This window comes from Pseudochaenichthys georgianus, chromosome 22 (assembly GCF_902827115.2).
Source record: "Pseudochaenichthys georgianus chromosome 22, fPseGeo1.2, whole genome shotgun sequence".
Taxonomy (NCBI): domain Eukaryota; kingdom Metazoa; phylum Chordata; class Actinopteri; order Perciformes; family Channichthyidae; genus Pseudochaenichthys; species Pseudochaenichthys georgianus.
In genome coordinates, this window is record NC_047524.1 from 17,280,252 (window position 1) to 17,299,804 (window position 19,553).

The 19,553-nt window shown below is 42.6% G+C and overlaps 1 protein-coding gene across 2 annotated transcripts in view; it reads right to left on the minus strand.

The window, feature by feature from the left end:
- Window positions 1-5,965: 5,965 nt before the first annotated feature.
- LOC117467656 (signal-induced proliferation-associated 1-like protein 1) overlaps window positions 5,966-19,553 on the minus strand; it is a 42,565-nt gene continuing 28,977 nt past the window's right edge. Inside the window, exons 8-22 of one of the 2 annotated variants that reach the window (XM_034111449.1) lie at window positions 15,584-16,163; window positions 14,068-14,342; window positions 13,714-13,974; window positions 13,003-13,146; window positions 12,780-12,916; window positions 12,595-12,674; window positions 11,741-12,159; window positions 10,662-10,853; window positions 9,914-10,076; window positions 9,472-9,673; window positions 9,133-9,282; window positions 8,833-8,950; window positions 8,483-8,561; window positions 7,794-7,906; window positions 5,966-7,685 (exon numbers count right to left, since the gene is read on the minus strand). In XM_034111449.1, coding sequence (XP_033967340.1) covers window positions 7,664-7,685; window positions 7,794-7,906; window positions 8,483-8,561; window positions 8,833-8,950; window positions 9,133-9,282; window positions 9,472-9,673; window positions 9,914-10,076; window positions 10,662-10,853; window positions 11,741-12,159; window positions 12,595-12,674; window positions 12,780-12,916; window positions 13,003-13,146; window positions 13,714-13,974; window positions 14,068-14,342; window positions 15,584-16,163 — 2,935 coding nt within the window. In that variant the 3' untranslated portion in view covers window positions 5,966-7,663. Of the gene's footprint in view, window positions 7,907-8,482; window positions 8,562-8,832; window positions 8,951-9,132; window positions 9,283-9,471; window positions 9,674-9,913; window positions 10,077-10,661; window positions 10,854-11,740; window positions 12,160-12,594; window positions 12,675-12,779; window positions 12,917-13,002; window positions 13,147-13,713; window positions 13,975-14,067; window positions 14,343-15,583; window positions 16,164-19,553 lie in introns of both variants that reach the window. The other variant, XM_034111448.1, reaches the window with a different exon arrangement.

Here is a 19,553-nt window from a genome sequence, read left to right on the forward strand (position 1 = left end):
TTTAAGTGATTTTAAGTGGGGGTGGACCTCAAATCCTCTAGGGGGGTCCGGGGGCATGATCCCCCAGTAAGATTTTATTTTACATTTTGGAGTTAAATGCATCAATCTGGTGCATTTTGAGGGGAAAATAAAGAGACTAGATCTATGGGAACACGCATATGAAACAGAACTCTATACATTTCAATAATCATAAAAATCATGGCCATAACCAATAACATCCAATATGAAAAAACACTGAAACTTGTTTATTTATTTTTGGTTCATTTATAGTTGTGAGTGTGTCTGTGCTCCTGAATCAGCCTCTCCTGTCTCCCTCCTCTCCTCTCTTCTCCTCTTTGAGGCAGCAGCAAAGACTAGTTTTAGCTCTCAACAAGTTTTAAAAGTGTATCTTACCTTTTTTCACCTAGTTAACTTTTTTAATTTTTATTCATGCATATTTTACTAATCACTACCCCCTCAAATGGAAATATGTGTTTACATAAATGGTGACCAAACCGTTTGAGACCCACTGAGAGAACTTAGACTAAGTTAACTATCTAAACACTCAGAGTCCTTTACCTCACCTGAGCTGAGGTTATCCCAAGCTTGAATGACACACAGAGACCAATCAAGGGCTTTGATTTATGATCTGTATGACAGTGGCCATGTCGGCAGGCCACATCATGAAGACAGCCAGTCACCCTGTGTGAGGCAGACCCACATTTGCGCAGCGTTGCGTTCACAATACATTAAAAAAAACACAAAACAAACTAAATGGGTCGCGAAATATACTTGGGCGGCCCGCCCAAGTATAGTCTATGTGTGGGAAACCCTTAACCCCTTCAAAATTAAACAGCAAAACATGGATTTTACTGCACTTTAGTAACTTTTAGTCCTACTATTCTCCTGTTGCATGTTCGGTCCAGGAGATGGTAGAGATAACCCAGTCCCAGGTGCAGAAAGTGTCCTGAAGTTTAGCCAAAGCGAATGTGATGCACCAGCAGTCTGAGTTAAACAAATCCAGTTGATCTTTTCCCAAGATACTGTTTTATTAATATTAAATCCCCTCGTTTTAGCCATGCTAGCAGCGTGCTAAGGATAGCAATGTCGGTCAGTCAGCTGAAATATCTCATTAACTCTTGGCTGGCCGCCATGATGAAAACTAGCTACAGATCTCCAGGCCTTTCGAGAATACATTTAATCCGCCATTCTAAGCACAATTTTAAAACTGTGTCCGATAACCTCAGCACAACTTTGTGGTAGTGCTAACTCGCTAATGACTCGCATGATGACGGTCTGAAACTAAGATGACAAACCCTGGCAATATAAAAACAATAAATCATCAGTAGGTTAGCATTGTCATTGTTAGCATGTGGAGGTTACCTTGTAGTTCAAAGTACACCCAGTTAGCATGTCTAGACCTATGGTCTAGAGTAGACCAGGGGTGCCCACACTTTTTTGGGTGGTGAGCTACTTTTGAAATGACCAGCTCACCGAGGTCTACCAACCAAAAATAAAAAGGGTTGCTGAATAACACGTTTTATTTATACATGGGATAACTACAATAGGGCTGCGACAAACAACTAATTTGATAATCGATTAATCTATCGATTAATGAAACGTTTAATCGACTATTCGGACTATTACTGTATGCCTTGCACAATTTCTCAAACGCTCTTATTTAGCCATCAACTTTTAGATTTAGCTTGAGGTTGTTTTAGGCATGTGGAAACTAACAATGAAGACAATAAAGATGAATACTTGATTCAAAAATACATATATTATTAAATTAACTTAACAAATTGTTTACAAAACTAACATTGCTTTTTATTTAAATTAAATAAATAATATTTCACATAAAAAGAAACAACAGTGTTTTAACAAATCGTATTAAATAATCTGATGACAGAACTGTAAACAGAATAGCTGAAACTTTAACAAACTAAATAACTCTGTTACCTCTAATCATTAACCCATGTTTGTATAATTGAGTTAACTCCGTGTGTTGCTGCTAGCATACATAACACCTGACGTGGACACGTTACTCGTGGATGGGGCTACAGAGCTACTAGAAAGACAGTCGAACCCGGTGCATTTCTCCGTCTGAATGTGGTGCACTTTTGCTAAATGTTTAGACAAATTGCTCGTGTTACCGCCCTCACATGCTAAACTCTCTTGGCAACGAGCATTGTCCACCTCAAGACGGGTAACATTTAACCACACCTTGGAGCGCTTCTCTCCGCCATCCTCGTTGCTGCAGGTAGCAGCTGCGTGTGTGTAAGGTGTGTAACTGCCCCGCCCCCCTCGCACACAAAAGGGGGAGAGAGAGATCTCGGCCCTTTCTCATTTCATCAAATCCCCCTCCTCGACTCCTCGGTCCTCCAGTAGTGACCCGGAAATGAATTTCAGCGCGCCATGTTGAAGGACATCTCATTTCTCTAAATGCACTTCGAGGACCGAGGGTCGAGCGTCGAGGAGGCTCTCTGGAGGAGCTCTAACCGAGGATACACTGATGGGTCCTCCACGTTCCTCCACGGCTCCTTCGTGGATGCATTTCCGGGAACAGAGATGTGACACACGGCCGGACTTATCTCAGCCAATGACAGCTCTGCATGCATCCATTATTTTATTAACTGCTTTCATGACGACGCGATGTTTCCAGAGAGAACAGCTGTGAGGTCGTGCAGAAAGCAGAGCAGTGTGTATAATATATATCACTCAGTATAACAGGCCTATTCTTTTTATTTGCTTTAGTTTAGTAGATATCTACAAAGAGTCGATATTTAAAAAAAATGTATTATCTCATTATACCGCACTGTGAATGAATCAAAGTAAATATAGAAGTGGTCATGAACGCATCTGTCCATCAGACAGAGGGCTGCTGTGCCTCCTGTCATCATTAATGGACGTCTCTTTAAAATGACCGCTCAGAGGAGAGGAGTTCTCATTTCTCTAACCGCCTGGTGCTTCCCCTCCTCTCTCATCGGTTCCTCTCCTCGGCTCCTCCGCTCGCATCTCCTGTGGGCGGGACTAAGTATCGAGGATAGGAGTCGAGGAGGGGAGTTAGAGAAATGAGAAAGGGCCCATGACTGCGAGATAATGTTTGTGTAGCAATAATACATGACCTTTCTCTTTCTCAACTCGCTACTCGGAGGGAAGTCGCTGTCATATGCCTTGTGAACACTCCGATAATGCCTCTCCACAGGGGCGCCGTAAAGGGGTGAAAAGTTAGGTCGATTCTAAGGGCCCGTGACTGACGGGGGCCCCAAAATGTTTAGAACATCAAGAAAACAAATGTAAGTAACCTTTCATCAATCCTCACTAATTAACATTAATATAACGTTATATTGATAATGTACTCACTAAACTTACGATTCATTTAACTTATTTTCTTCCAAAAGTTAATTACCCAAAGCCTCTGTACACCCCCTTCTATTTACATGTAATGGTTTGGTCCTGCCTCCAAACGCGGTTAGGTACCAGCACTTGCAGAGAGTGAAAGCATGTGAGGAGGGATTCTAGTACTTAGTCTACGTACGTGTGTTGTACCATGTCTCAACGACTCAAAAAGTCAGGCTCTAAGAAAAGAAGAGAAAGGAGAGAAAGATAAGAGAGAGGGACTAAAGGGCGAAAGGTGTGGTCCATGAGTGGTGGAAATTAGTCTGTTAGCTAATGTTTTTTTTTTACTAAGCTGACATTAAGTAGGCTACTGTTAATATCTTTACAGACAATTCAGAGGTTTTTCATTTCACTGCTCTTTTAGCTGACATTTAAAGGTGGGGTAGGTAATTCACTTCAGAAACACTTTTTGTTATATTCCATGGAATGCTCTTAACATCCCGATAGCAATGAATATATTAAATGCTTTGACAATAAATACAACCAAAAAATTCATCTGTGGAAGCCGTGGCGCTGTAAAAAGCACCAATCATCTGAGCCGGCCCGGCTAAAATAACTGGATGGCCTACCTGCCTGTCAGCCTTCCAACTGTGCACAAATCTCGTGCCCTCATTGGTCATGTGCGCGTTTGTGTGTGTTGGAGGAGGGGCTCTGTAAGGAAGTCTGAAGGAAGGGGCAGATTTTTTTTGGTTGTGTACTTTCAGATTCTAGCGCACTCGAGCTGGTTTCTCCATTCTTACCTACCTACCTTTAATAAATGCAGACACATTTTTAGCGCCTATTCATACTAAATCAGTTGTCCCTCCCCCTGGTGCCAGGACCAACAGATCCATCTCTAGGCTCAGCAGCCCTGTCCCCCCATAATGCTGAACCTGAACCAGCTTTTCTCCCAACTGAAGGAGGTGAGCAGCATTGTGTTGAATGACATGCCGCTTAACATATTTGAAGGGAGACTGGAATACAAAAAACATAGCCAATGATCTACATAAAACAAAAAACTGCTTTTAGTCTATTTGGATGATGGACAGTTTGAAGCGTTGAGTGATCAGTCTGTATTAGGTAAACAAAAATGTTAATCACTGATATTTTGGTGATGATATTAATAATGTTATTATATTAAAGCAGGGGTGGGGAACCTCCGGCCCCCGGGCTGTATACGGACCGCTAGACCATTTGGTACGGCCCTCGAGGTAATTTATAAACAAAGTGGCCTGTGCCTGGTGGTGGGGCCCAATGTGATATATTTTCATGGGGCGCAAAATCTCTGGCGGCGCCCCTGCCTCTCCACATTACCTTTCTTTGGCAGAGCGACGCTTGCTTTACAAATAAGGCAAATAACCTTTGAATGTGACATCACAAACAAATATTCTTCCTCCCATTCTGGGTGGAAGTGGTATGTCTTTAGCTTCTTGCTCGGTCCCGCACTCATTTTGTTGTTTGTCTCTTGTTTGTCTCTTGAACTTAATTTGAGTTTTCCCGGCACTTGACTGATTTTGTATCGCTTTGCATTCTGGGTTAACAGACTGGAAAGCGATAGGTCGCTTTTTCTGTCAATCAAGTAAACTCCTGAATTAAGTGGCAGGGAGGCCAAGGGAGGAGGGATCAAAACCTGTTTTGTCTATTTTAACGGATCTGGATTTTTTTTTATGAATGAATGACTCTACCAGCATTGCCCTCGCGGTCGACCGGGGTCGACGTACTTGGGCACCTCTGGTCTAGACTCACTGTCAGCAGAAGACATTCTGTAATGAATGAGCTTCATTTTAAGGCCTCCACTCAATTTATGTAACTCTGATGTCTCAATAATTAGCTTCATCTTGAGTAATGCATTTTGCTACAAAACTCGAGTTTTGTCCACCTAATTTCTTCCATTATAATCACATTAGCAACCGGTACCTTCTAAAATTAAAATAAAAAATATTCTTGATTTAATTTTTTTACATAGAAAGAACATACAGTCATAACCCACCCTCATGATAAGATATTCAGATAATGTTGTTGTTAGTAGGCTTCCTTTGTGGCTGTCAGTATCATTATCAGTTTCACAAAATAATTTAAGACTGATCCCAGGAATTGTATAGGCTACATATATTTGTACTAAAATAATGTATTTGATTTATTTCTCCAAAGCAAGCCATGATGTCATACCAGTGGAAACACTTAGCTCCCAGCACCTCCATAGATTTACATAATATGGTCATGTGAGATTTATTTTAAGACAGACTACTCAACTTGTGAGCCTATCCTTCATTCTTATTGACCTAAAATCCCTAAACAGCTTTGCAGCAGTTTAGCCATGACATCCCATTTTCTTTGATCCAAAATGGTCCTCCTCTTCACCCTGGTGCCTCCCATGTCATCCTCATCCATCGATCTGTCTGATCGAGACTCATCTCTATCAGGGTGAAGGCCTTGTGTAATCATGCCTAAGTGGAGAAAGCAGCATCTCACTGATAATCACAATAAATCAGCAGGCAACAACCTCCTGTCAAGCCTCTGACAGACATCCATTTACTCTTAAAGCCACCTCACATCACAGTTACATTACTTTTCTTGATTTTGACAAACAGTTGACTGTGAGACAAAGTGTAGTTCAACAAAATATCTTTAATAGATATAAACGTTTTTTTACACATCACAGCTCAATGGAAACAGAATCACATGCTGTCACACATGTTAAGAATGAAGGTGCAGGGGCGATCTGCTGTGCTAGGGGCCCGGGGACTCATACGTCTGAGTCCGGCTCATCATGGTCTTTGTCCTGTCTTATGTCTACCCAGTAAATATTTTGTATTGATCCTTTCACTCTCCACTATATTAAAGCAGAAGTACATCAAAAAATAATCTTAAAAAATAAAAACGAAGGTGCAAATTTTGATGAATATCAAATGTTCCTTATATACAGTTGCACAGTATCCAAGTACAAAAGGAACAACTTATGAGGCTTAAATAAGGACTTTGTGTGGTCATCTACAGACCAAATTTAGGTCAGGCTTACGAGCAGATGACACACAACAGAGAACTCTGTAGCTGAAAGATCAGGATTTGCACAATATCTTAATATGTAATCATATATGTAACAGTACCGATTAAATCTAAGGAGAGATTTAAGGATCAGATTGAGGCCTTTTAGCATGCTATGGATGGGGGACATGTTGTCAACACTAGGTGGCACTGTCAATCAATCCACTGCAGAAACTGTAAGGACTTTCAAAAAACATAACAATAATTAGTATTTTGAATAAAAAGTTAGCGTTTTCCATTTGAAAACTCAATCAAAGTATATATATATATATATATATTTATTTTTCTTGTAATAGACCGACCATAATAAGTTCATGCAGACCTTTTACTGCATATGGTTGATTTTTTAATTTTCTTGGCCATCTTCTTTGTCATAAATAATCTTTACATATTATATCAAGGGCAGATGTGAGAAAATAAATGTTAACATCGTATATTTACAATAATCTGAATCAGTGAACTGTCAATCTATATCTTTATGGCACCAATATTTTTACAATATATTTCGTTTTTATAAGCTTTTGACCAGTAGTCCTTTGTAGTTTTACTTGTTTTCAACTTTTTAGAAATAAAAAAATGATACAGCTTTTATTACGCAATATAGATTTGACCTTACAGTGTTTACGGTTGTGTGCTATGCAGAGGGTCTGTCTGTGTCTGCCTAACGACACTGCTACCAAAGGAGCATCATGGGGGACCATACCTCCCATGACCTCATATAGCTTATTTTATTTTGGTTAGTAATAAAGAATAATCAGTGTTATCACTGAATTGGGAAAATTAAATGGCAATTAATAAAAAAAACACTTAAGTCTTAGAAAGTATAAACCTCAATCAGAGGAATGTGGGACTATTTTCAGTCAGTCTTGCATGGGGGAGTATATTTAAAATTGTGTTGAAGCATTTTAATTGGAATTCTGTGCCCTTGTAATTAGGTTAGCTGGGTAGGTAAATGGGGACAGTAACTGTAAATCCCTTTAGGTTAGTTTCGACATATTGCCGTCTCTGACATGCAGGGGTTCCAGCAATCCATTCGATAGCACACAAAGCATTAATTTGTGAAATTCTAAGGAAGGTAGTGCATGCTATTTAAAACAGACGCACAGTAGCACCGCTGCTCCTTTTCTTCTATCCTCCCGTTCTTCCCCCAAAAGTCTTTCACGGTGATTATACCACAGATCCACAAGGCTGAAGACGGTCCATGTTGGCACTGGTTTGTAAAAGCCCGAGAGAAACAGTTTATGTTGCGGGTTTGTATAAGTCAGTCTGTTGTGTTTGCAGCACTGAAAAAAAAAACGAGTTTCATTACAGCTTGAGTAGTGGTCAAACTCCTAATGTAGCAGTCTGTAAGCTGTGTACATCAGTTCATGTCGATGGTGTTAAAGACCCACTCTGTGAACTTCTTAAGCTTGGCTGAGGCGCTGTAGGACTCCTCCACAAGACGCTGGTTATCCTCCCTCAGGCTCTGGATCTGAACCTGCAGCGACACCTTGGCATCCTTCTCCTAAAACACACAAAGACATGTTTGAGTAATGTGATTTCAGGATTGAATTACAAAAACAGATACTGGTTCCCTTATAAGAGATTTCATTTAATCAACAATGCTTAAAGTGCAAAAACCGCAAGAAAACAACTTCATTTTTTAAAAGCTTCCCAATTCTATACATATTTATTACAAAACCATGTCTTGAGAGCACCATTATCATGAAAATGTAATAGTCCTCCATCTTGTTTTATAGTAGAGCCACTTCTAGTTTAATATCTGATAATGTATGTTTAAGCCTCATTTCAATGATTCTTGACATCAAAACAATCAACAAATTGAATATACAGTGGAAACCTCTTATAGTGGAAGCGTCTGTCCGAGTCAAAGCAATTTCTTTAATCGTTATTTTGTATGCGGCTTTCCATCTAGTTAGCATTACTATATTTATAACATGAGTATTTAAATGTAGTATTAGTATTGCTAGCACTGATATTTATCGAGCGTTTCAAACGCTTTTCATAAACTGTAAAATGTAGTCATACTGAGTCTGTGTGTTGTTGGAAGAGCTGTAAATCTGATTGAAAGATGGCTCACCCTATTCAAGTCGTCCTGTAGTGTCTTTACCATTGTCTCCAGCTGGCTGACCTTCCCCATCAGGCACGCTGGAGTCTCTCTGTGGAAAAAGGACCATCAGGGCATCAGCTGGAGCCCAAACTAAATCATTAGAGCAGATTGTTTGTTTGTTGATTTTAGCAATTTTCAAGTTTCGACATTTGGGTTTACTTTTATTTCTAACACAATAGTTGCTGATTCTACTATTGAGCAGGCAGAGGAAGGAATCATTAGTGATGTCAGCTGCAGTAGTGTTTCACTGGAGTGAACTCTGACCATGCTAGTCACCAGTGACTTAAAGCAAACACTGGCCAAGACCTGAGGCCCCTTACCCAGGCGAGGGCTGTCTCAGTGGGGCCGCCTGAGGCTCGGCCTGCTGGGGGCTGGTGGCTGCTGCGTTCTCAGCCATGGAGCTCTCCTCCTGGGCTGTTAGGTAGACCAGCCTCTGCTCTGAAGAAAAAAAGCAGTTCAAAGATATACTATTAGACTTGTAAAGAGAACAAATACGGACTAACAGCGCCCTCTTCTGGTGAGGATAAAGAAGGCAGTTGCATTGTTTTGCCACAGTAATATAATTCTTGAACCTTTAATTTCAATTATTGAGAAGATACAAAAACATGACCGGTGCCTACCCTCAAAAGCTTTGGCGGCATCTACCAGGTGGGCCCAGTCCAGCGGGCTCTCTGCCCCGTTGTCAGGCAGGGGCATGAGGACCGCGTCCTGCAGCTGCTGCCTCTGCCTCTCCTGCTCCAACTCAGAGAGCTCTGGGGCTGACAGGTCTCCTGGGAAGGAAGAACAGCAGATTAAAACAGTGGACGATTACGGTTACAATAACCAACCTTATCTGACGAGGAAGATGTTTTACTATTCACGTTATTAATGTAGTTCTAACTACAAAACAAAGGTCCTCAGGACAACAAGTCCTAGGCTGCAGCATCTGATATGATCAGATATAAATACTGGACATTCACCCAGGGATTTGTGTGAGGCTCGCCGGCTTGGTCCTTGGCGAGTGGTGGGTGAGCGAGGTATTGTGGAGCAGCTGAACAGAAGGTCAGTAGGCGTGTCATGCTGTCCGCTGGAGGACGGCTCCCTCTGCCCGCTGTAAATACTCTCATCTGACAGGGTTCTCTGGAGGGAGCGCCGGGTGGGCAGCGGACCCGGAAACAAAGGCTACAGGGGGACGGAAACAAGAGACAGGACTCCAGTAAAACAAAATGAAAATATTTGAATGCAAATGTATAAGCTTAGGGGACTGATTATTGTCCTCTTGAACACAAATGTGTGGATATCTTTCTTGTTTTAAATCTTAATTTAACACCTTTCTTAAACCCCTAACAACTAACCCCATGTCAATGATAGTTATACTATGTTGTCGGCATGAGTATAGACAATTAGAGCCCTTCTCAGTACCTTCTCTTCACTTGAGGTGGGTGGAGGGCTGTCAAGTGTAATGAGCTTCTTTAAGTCTTCCTCCAGGCTGGACTTGGCGGTGTGCCGCTGGGGCGACTGGGAGCCCCGGAGATTGGCCCTGAGCTGTGGCTGACCCCCCAGCAGACCATCGCTCTGGTGTCTTCTGGAGATAAAACCAAGAGTCAACTCAGAGAGATACCTCTTAAATCCTAATAACAGACATTATATAGACAAGAGGTGGTGGTGGCCAGGAACACAACAGAGCATGCCTGTGATTAAAAGTCAGCCGTTTTAGTTTCGAGACTGTATGGAAATCTTTGAAGAAGAGCTACAACTACTCTCTAGGATGTTAACATGCCCTTGACAAGACACTTAACCACTTAATTGCTTCACCATGCATGAGGTTGTGTGTTGAACAGCTGTACAGTTTAGAACCAGCAGTCACCATCATCAGGCAAAGGATGCAATAGCCCTTGGGACAAACAATGACACATGTGCCGCTTTGTACAAATGAAAAAAGGAGCACTTATGTTTAGTCACCCTTCCCTGGGAACCATAAGTGTGTTAAAAAAATATGTTTTAAACCCAACTACACCACACGGTGGCAGTGTTGGTCAAGTTAACAAAAAAGTATTATTAGGTGTGCTGTCAGTGAGACAAAAAAGAACATATTCATTCCTTTTTCCTGCTGCTCTAACATCACCAGCGCGACTCACAACTACCCTGAATGATCATTTTCCTATCTTACTTGCGCGTGTTGCCAAAGTCCACAGAGTTGACGGTACCCCCGGGTTTCCTCCAGCCAATCAGGTACTTGGAGGTCGCTCCCTGGCGAGGGTAGAAGCTCTTGGTCCCGGGGGATGTGGGTGAGGTGGCCGCAGCACCTGCCTCGTCCTGCCCCTGGTCCATCGGACTCCCTGAGTGGCCAGAACTGAGTGTGCTGGAGAACAAAGCAGGGAGGTGAGACGTGTTATAGGTAGAAAAGGCATCAAAGACCTTTATTTAATTTTCAAGCATACAAGCACAAATAGCAGATTGATTAGCTGTAGTGGTCATGTCAGGGTTTCTTTTGTTTCATTGTGGACCTGGATCAATTACAATGATTGATGTAGCACCAATAGAAGATCACATGGTCACGTTCCTTCTAGTTCAAACAGTCAAACATATTTTAGCAGAACACTATTAGCATATATAAACAGATCATAAAAAGATTCTCTTGAGAAAAAGAACCTAACCCATGTCTTACTTTCTTTGCAGATAGGATCAACTTAGGACTTTTATTCTAAAAATATTAAAAAAAAATAGGACACAGTGTCCTTGCTCTTTCTCTCCAGCAACTTCAAATAATATATCTCTGTACTTTGACATAAAGGCTTGGATTTTCAAACAGCATGTTTTCGTCTGTGTGCTGGCGCTCATGTGCGTGCACATACTATTAAACAAAGTTGCCAATGTACAGGTCTGCTGGAGCGGAGTTATTTATGGCTGAGTGAAGAGGAGACGGAGGAAAGCTTCCATTGATTCAAAAGGAAGTGGGATTTAGAAGAGGGGGATCGGTGCTGAGCTCACAGTCTGCATTTCTAGCAACTTCAAGCACTTCCTTTCTATCGTAGACATCGAGAGACAGAGATACATACACGTGCAAAACCACACACACACACACACACACACCCATTTATTTGTTCTCTCCCTTTGTAAATGCCAAACCGCAGAGCTCCCAGGATATATCTGGACTACAATGAATCACTATCTGTTTAATGAAACATTGATGCAAGAGCACAAATTCCTCAGCTCTCTACAGCTGACTCAAACATTTCAGCAGCACACCTGGAGTGGGATGCGGCATCATTCAGGCTGTAGGAGCCACCATCAGGAGCTGGTGGAAAAGCCGATGGACTCTTCGCCAGGATCTCACTGCCTCCGATGGCGACAAGAGAGTCTGGTGTCGGAGGTGAAGAATTGGTGGCCCCCTGGCTGTCCGCTGGCTCATCCTGCCACAGGCTTTTGTCTTTGGCCCCGAAGGCCCCTGTGGAGGAGGCTGTGCTGCTTTGTGTGGCAGTGAAGGAGGTGGCATCGATGCCGCTGTCGGTGGAGGTGCCCTGCAGATATCCGTTGAGCTCCAGATCGCTCCGCACTCCTGAACGTGAGCCGACTTCATACCACTTCTCGTCGCTGTGTGCCGAGCTGGAGGCGTTGCTGGAGAGCGTGTTGCTGCTCGACTGGCTGGATGAATACGGAGCATCCGGCTTTTAAGAGAAGAAGAATCAAATCAGCAATCTTTATTATATGTATTTAACATTTTCACCCAGAAGTATATTGCAAGCATAATTCAACTAGTTTACCCTAATAAAAGTGCTTCTAAATACTTTTGATGCTATACTGACTGATATTAGGAGAGGTGACTGTCAGAAATAATGTAATCATCAGAAATGCACGTGTACAGCTGTCCACTTTCATATAATTACAAACTTGGTTTATAAGTAAACTGCATTCTAAAACTAAAACAGGCACCGACTTGTAAAGTTAACAATTCTTGCATAATGTTGGCCTGTGCTCAACGCAGGTTGCTTTACACATGTTGAAGCTCTCACTCAAAAGCACATGAACAGCAGCCCTCTGTTCCCACAGGGCCATCACATGGTAGAGAGGAGATTACACACAGTGTGGTGCGTCCAGCTCACCTTAGTGCTTTTGTTAGGAGACATGTGGCCCTGCTCTGACAACTGGAGTCGAGGATTCACCGCCTTGGAAGCCACGGTATCTGCGGGAAGCAAAGACAAATGAGGACACGTGCATAGACATGTGCTGGCAAAGTGTCAGTCATGTTTCATTTGGTGCTATTGTTAACATCGAATGCGTCTCTTACCTGCACTAGTTTTGTCCCCCTCCCCAGGTCGGGACCATCCCACGCCAGAACTAGAGCCCGCTTTCATCCCATTGACCCCTTCACCTGCCATCCGCCGCGCCGATGACCCAGGGGACGGGCAGTTGTTGTTATTAAACCTGGAGGGGAGATGAGGAAGGTCACCTATGTTGCCATGTAGTGCAGAAGGCCATGTGACTCATGGTGAGGGGGCAGAGGTACTTACCCTTCAGGCTGTGACTTCTGCCTCCACTGGTTGGAGCTCGTGGTATCCGAGTAGGGGGGGCCGGGAGGGGAGTTTATGTTGTGCATTGTGCGGCCCATCACGATGGAGCAGGCGAGAGCGTAGTTGTCGTTCCCTGGGGAATATCTGTGACCAAGCATAAGTATGTTGTTAAAAACTAAATGCATTGTTTTATCCTTTTATTCAATTTATTTTCCCCCATGCTCCCATTATCAGTACTATTATTATTATCGAATACTCATTTGTCACTATTAAGCTTGTCGATGTTGTTATCATTATCATATTGTTGTCATTCATACTAATGTTGTTGTTGATGCTATTCTGGGCTTAATTACTAATTTATTATTCATTCTGGGCTTACTCCTTTAAGGTATTTAAGATCCTACTACTATTTACATTCCCTCCCCCAGGATACATGACTATTATAGTGTTACTCTTATCATTTTAATTATAATTGTCATTTCTTACTCTTTATTTTGGTCTAATCTCTCAAACACACACCAACCGTTTTTGTATATGCTTTTGTCTTTTTTTGTACCTTACTGTCTTCTTTGTATCTGTGACACCGTACTTGTATGCACTTGTCTTGTAACTCCTATATTATTAAATACATTAAAAAAAAAAATGCAGCTACAGAGTCTTATGTTCAGGGTGTCTGCATGTTTGTAACATCGTCTTTATTTTTTTCGTTACCTTTTTGGGTGGACGGGTCGCCCGTCACTGGACACACTTCGGGGAATAGCTGCAGAGTTAATGGCACTGAAGTCTGAAGGCGGGGCTTTGATCAGTGATCCTGCGCCTGCAGCGCGTGTTTGAGGGCTGGATGAGGTGCGTGGCCACTTGGTGTTGTTGTTGTTGGTGGTGGGGCGAAAGGGGAACTTTAACTCATAGGGCATACCCTCCTTGTGGTTCTTGTAATCCACGAGTGGCATGTGGTAGATTTCTGAGCAGCCTCTGTTGGCACATGAAGGGTACACAGTCAGAATGGGACAGCCTCAAAGCACAAAAACTTCATACACTTCTAGAAATCATCTAAATCCACTCTACCTGCGCGGGGTGGAGTCCTCATGCGGGGGGATGATGACCACCTTCACAGTGACGGAGGTCCTGAGCAGGTCGATCATCTGCTCGTGAGACAGCGAGGCCACAGACACCTTGCAAATCTCCACCAATCGGCTGCCCTGCCTGAGCCCGGCCTGCCAGGCGTAGCCGTAGGGCTCCACCTCAGCTACGATGCCCTCAAAGTTAACGTGGAAGCCCAGCTGGCCCAGGGCGTTGCGCCGCAGGGTCATCTCTGTGGTCTGACTGCCCTTGGTCAACAGCTACAGAACAGAGTGAAGGAGGGAGTAGAAGACATGAATAATGTATAAAACGATTTCTTAAAAAAAATCTAACTAACTAACTAATGTATCTTCTTCAAAGCAACCACATCTTTTAAAGTGCATATGACACTAGCTTTGATCCCACTCCCGCTAAGGAATATATTTGAGACACATACTATGAATACAAATCATGACTTTAAATCGTTTGGTATACTTCCATGATAATGACTGACTACCATTAGAGCATTTCTATGATTCTAACTGTGAGAAGATAACTGATCGTAAATATTATTTAGTAAACAGAAGAGTGATTAGTAGCACAGAAGTTCCAGTTAGCTGCAGTGCTGAAGCATTAGTCACAATGCCAACCAAGGCCACAACCTTCACAGAAGAGCGCGTGCCAGTACTGGTAACAGATACATTTAATTGCAATGTCAGCTAAATAATCCACATGTCCCATCAAAGAAAACTGCCTTACCTGCCCTGACCTTTGCACTCATTAAGGTTGCAGGATTTAGAAAAGCATATATATTTTACTGGTTCAGTCATTGTTATCTGTAATGGATAAGCCTTGCAGTAGAAGTGCAACATATGATTAAAAGAATCCAATATTGTTGATGTAGAGTGGAAGCATCGATATGATCTTATCCATGATCTTAAAGACACGCCTTTTATTTGGAAATTCCCAGGGCACTTCTGTGTCACCATTTCTGTGCAAGCACACCTCCCTCCAAATCATTCAGAGGGTTTTAACATAAGAAATGTGGCACTTTATATTTAAAAACAAAATGTCTATTTCTATAGGTTTCATACAAATAATAAAATAGTTTTCATTTAGCCCGGAAATGAAATTGCTAAATCATATTTTTGTTTTTTGTGGGTTGAAATAAAGGTAACCTAAGTTAAGTGGGCATAGCATATTGTCTCATATTGTTCACAGGCCATCGATTTTAAAATAAATTGTATTGTGGCAGCCTTTGTGATACAAGCAAATATATATAATAGTATTGTTGCCCAAAGAATAGATATGTGTTGTGTTGTGATGGAACTTGTGATTTACATTCCTACTCGGCAGATTACTACAGTAAATGTTTAATGTGACGATAAATATAGTTTCATATATTTATGAAGACTGCATGTGTTCATTAAAGCTGTGTTGCTCAGTGTAAGCTCCGCTGGCTAACAGCAGATGCTGAGTGCTAATGAAGTGTAGCATCATAAACAGGTAGTTCACCACTGACCTCCAGTCTCTTGACGACTTCTCCAAAGTCTTCTGTGTTGTTATTGATGGAGCGCAGTGAAACACTCTCACCGCGCTCATAGAAGATCTTCATGGAGGCGGGGCTCCCCGTTGACCAACCAATCACATCACGCGTGGCGCAGTTAAACACAACTGCCTTGGCCTCCTGATCCAACAGGATTATGAAGTCATTTGAAATGGCCAACAGGCATTCGCGTTCAGCACCAGCTACCTGGTCCTCAGCGTGGACCTGCCAGGTGACGGCACCCAGGCTCTGCAGCTCCGCCCCGCTGTAGGGACGCACTTTCTCTCGTCGTTTGTGCGCCAGAGAGATGAAGGGGAACTTCCCTGTTGGTTCTACTGGAGTAGTAGTCACATGACGCTCTGCCAAGTCTCGAAGATACTCCTGCCGTGTCCGTGTTGCCATGGCACCAAACTTATCTGACTTGTGGGCTGCGTTCTCAGCGTTGATGACTTTGCCCAACAGGAAGTCCCTGAAAACAGTGGACTTTGGGAAGGTCACGCCCTTGGGAATTGGTGGGCCAAAGGAGGGAACGTCCTGGGAACGAGTGACAGCCACACTGCAGAAAGTAGAAAATAAAGGGGAAGGGTTTGAGGACACTGCTTCAGTATAAACAAACAATCATCATACTTAGTAAACCCTTTTTTTATACTTTAAAACTATATTTTATTTCAATCTTAAATGACTTAATATACAAAACTATAGCGAAAACTGTGCCAAAAAGAGTATTTCCGTTGTTAATGTGAAGAAAAATGCATCAAAATGCTAAATGAAATAAATAAAATATAAATAACATAATCCACAACAAGAATGTATACATAGAATTGAGCAGGACACAAGAAAACAAACACAAACGTATCTATCTATCTATAAAGGTCAAACAACAGGGAAATAAGTGGCATTACAGGATTTAATAGCACATTGTCTTGTAAACCAGCAGAGTGGAGGTATCTTTTCATAGTCCCCCCTCAGGTATTGTTGTCTTTGACTTGTTTCACTTGTGAGTATAAAAGGAGGGCGTAACAATTCCTAGGGGTAAGGCTCTCCTCGTGTTACCCTCTACTGCTCCTATTCCATCTGCACACAATGGTGTTTGATGACTATACATTTGTGAACAGGTGTAGGTATTGTTGTCTCATACCTGTTGTTCATAATAAATATTGGCTCAGTGTATTAGAAAATCTAGCAAAAAGTACTTTGAAACATAAGGTCTTCAACCTTCCTAAATGTTCCCACACCACGCCGCTCCTCCGCTCCCTCCACTGGCTTCCGGTAACTGCTAGAATCCACTTCAAGACACTGGTACTTGCGTACCATGCTGCGAATGGATCTGGCCCTTCCTACATCCAGGACATGGTTAAACCGTACACCCCAGCACGTGCACTCCGCTCTGCTTCGGCCAAACGGCTCGCTGCACCCTCACTGCGAGGGGGGCCCAAGTTCCCATCAGCAAAAACACGTGGGTTTGCTATCCTGGCTCCAAAATGGTGGAATGAGCTCCCCATTGACATCAGGACAGCAGATAGCTTACACACCTTCCGGCGCAGACTAAAAACTCATCTCTTTCGACTCCACTTCGAGCGATAGAACTATTAACAAAGCACTTATATACTAATAAAGGACTGGCTTATCTAAAGCCAGTTGAGTAGCACTTGAAATGTTTTGGCTCTATGAAACCTGATACTTATATGATTCTGTTTTCTTCAAGTTTGTATTTTGTTGGTCGAACGCACTTATTGTAAGTCGCTTTGGATAAAAGCGTCAGCTAAATGCAATGTAATGTAATAAGGGGATTAATGTACCATTTTGGACAACATGCTTGGGTTATCAAATGTTTATACCCACTCTGGCTGCATACATAGAGCCTATAAATGTACACACACATGCAGTCAGTAGCATATACAATAAAACCTATTAGTGTGTGAAAAACTGAGACATGGTCTTGGATAAGTTGATGTGACAGTCCTGACAAGTCTGCATCCAGTCCATTCAACAGATAACAGTTATAGCCTTAAGCAGGAATGTAGTAAACTACGTACGCCTCACTACACCCAGCGTATAAATAGTATACAACCAATAACATTTGACAAGCAGGCTCCCAGTACTGTCACCCTGCCACTCTCTGCTACATCATGGTATGAAGAAGCGGTGCTGCGGCTGGAGCTAGCACAAACAGCCTACGTTCTCCTAAACAAAGGTCTCGTTATGCAATCCGCTTTGCTGGCCCCGTGTGACTTTGAAGCAGCGGTTAAAAGCAGCAGATTAGCACCCCGCTGGCCCCGAGCCACTTACTCCTCTAATGCTCTGGTCCGGCTCAATATGACCTGAGTCTGAGCATTATCCCAAATCACTCCAGCAGGCAACAGGCTATTAATAACCAGATGACTCAACACATCATAACATTCTTTTTACTTCTTTATCCTCTGTTAATAAAGACATATTGACATGGTCACAAGATATTAGGACACTGTCTTATGACATGTTGACAACAATTTCTTAGCGGGAAATCAGGTTTCCAGCTGGTATGTGTGTTAAAGGATCTGTGTTTAAGTTAGCGAATGTGTGACTAGCTAACTATCTGAATTCCATAAAGGCTGCTTTTTAATAAGTGGCATAATCTAAATCAATGCATCAACTAATCTGTATGATTTGAACAACACATCACAAAACTGCAAGCATCTACACCAACATTATAACTTACCTCCTGGTGTCACCAGAAAGCAACCATGTTCTCCAGTATCAGAATGACTGCACAATATCCTTAATCTTTGTTGCAATCAATGTGAAGTGACATACACAATTCCAGAGGTCAATGATAACTAGATTCTGTTCCGTAGCTGCAATCCAACCCTCAACATATAGCACTTGGTGCAGTGTAGCAAATCTTTGTAGCCCGTGTTCTCTTGTCCCGATGAAGATTGTTTTCCGAACTGTCAGGAAAAGGCATCCGTGAAAAGGCTTGTGACAAACAGTCAGGAGAGAAGTTGTAACCTATAGTGCCTCTACCCACAGAAGGGAAGAGGTAAATGGCAATGTGTGAGTTTCTCTGGGTGGGGTAGGACGTTTTTCCTCAAGGATTCTGTATCCCGCGCCTCTCCATTTCATTATGAAGCCAAACCAGGAGAACCAGCCGTTATCTTTTCCCAAAGTTTAAACGAGATGTCGCCTTAAGCTAAAAGTAAGCTTCATAATAAAGGTGTCCAATGGAGTAGCTGGTCAAGAAAAAAGGACCTGAACAAGCAGGAGAAAAGAGAGGTCCAAATAAATTAGCCTAAATTTGACGCGGGTGCGAGCTGAGAGACAGAAGGCTGACTTGTCCGCTCCTGAGATGGAGTCTATGAGCTCTAAAGGACTCTGCTCTCAACAACCCTCCCAGCTCACATGCATGTCCGGGTGAAGAGAGCACTTCATGTGCATGGCGCTAACTCCTTCAGACCATTCCGGCTCACGCTGCCCAAAGGCAAAGTGGCAAGAAGGGAGGGATGGGGAGAGGAGTACAGAAGAAGGGGGGGGTCTTGTATTGTATGAGTGTGTGAAGAGTGAGCCTTTCAGTGAATTAGTGTGCATGGGAAGAAGTGCGTGCATGTGTGTGTAACTGTGCAAGTGAGCATGGGAAAGAGGTAAGAAGGAGATACGGGAGTAAGAGACAGCAACTATGTGCGTGTAATATCTGTGTATGCAGAGAACAGAAAGTGTCTGTGTGGTGAGGTAAGGGTGCATGAGTGTGATTGCAACAGAGATCCAGTCTGATCGTCACGAGGCTAAGAGTCAGCCAGCCGAGGAGAAGAGGAGGAGGACACCCATCAGTTGGACAGCTACTGCAGGGCCAATCTATTCCATTTGATCATAATCAAACTAATTTATATTTACGCAGACATACAGAAGCTAGAACATGCACAATCCGGACAGACAGGACAGCCACGCAACAGGCTTTTATGTTTGACCCATG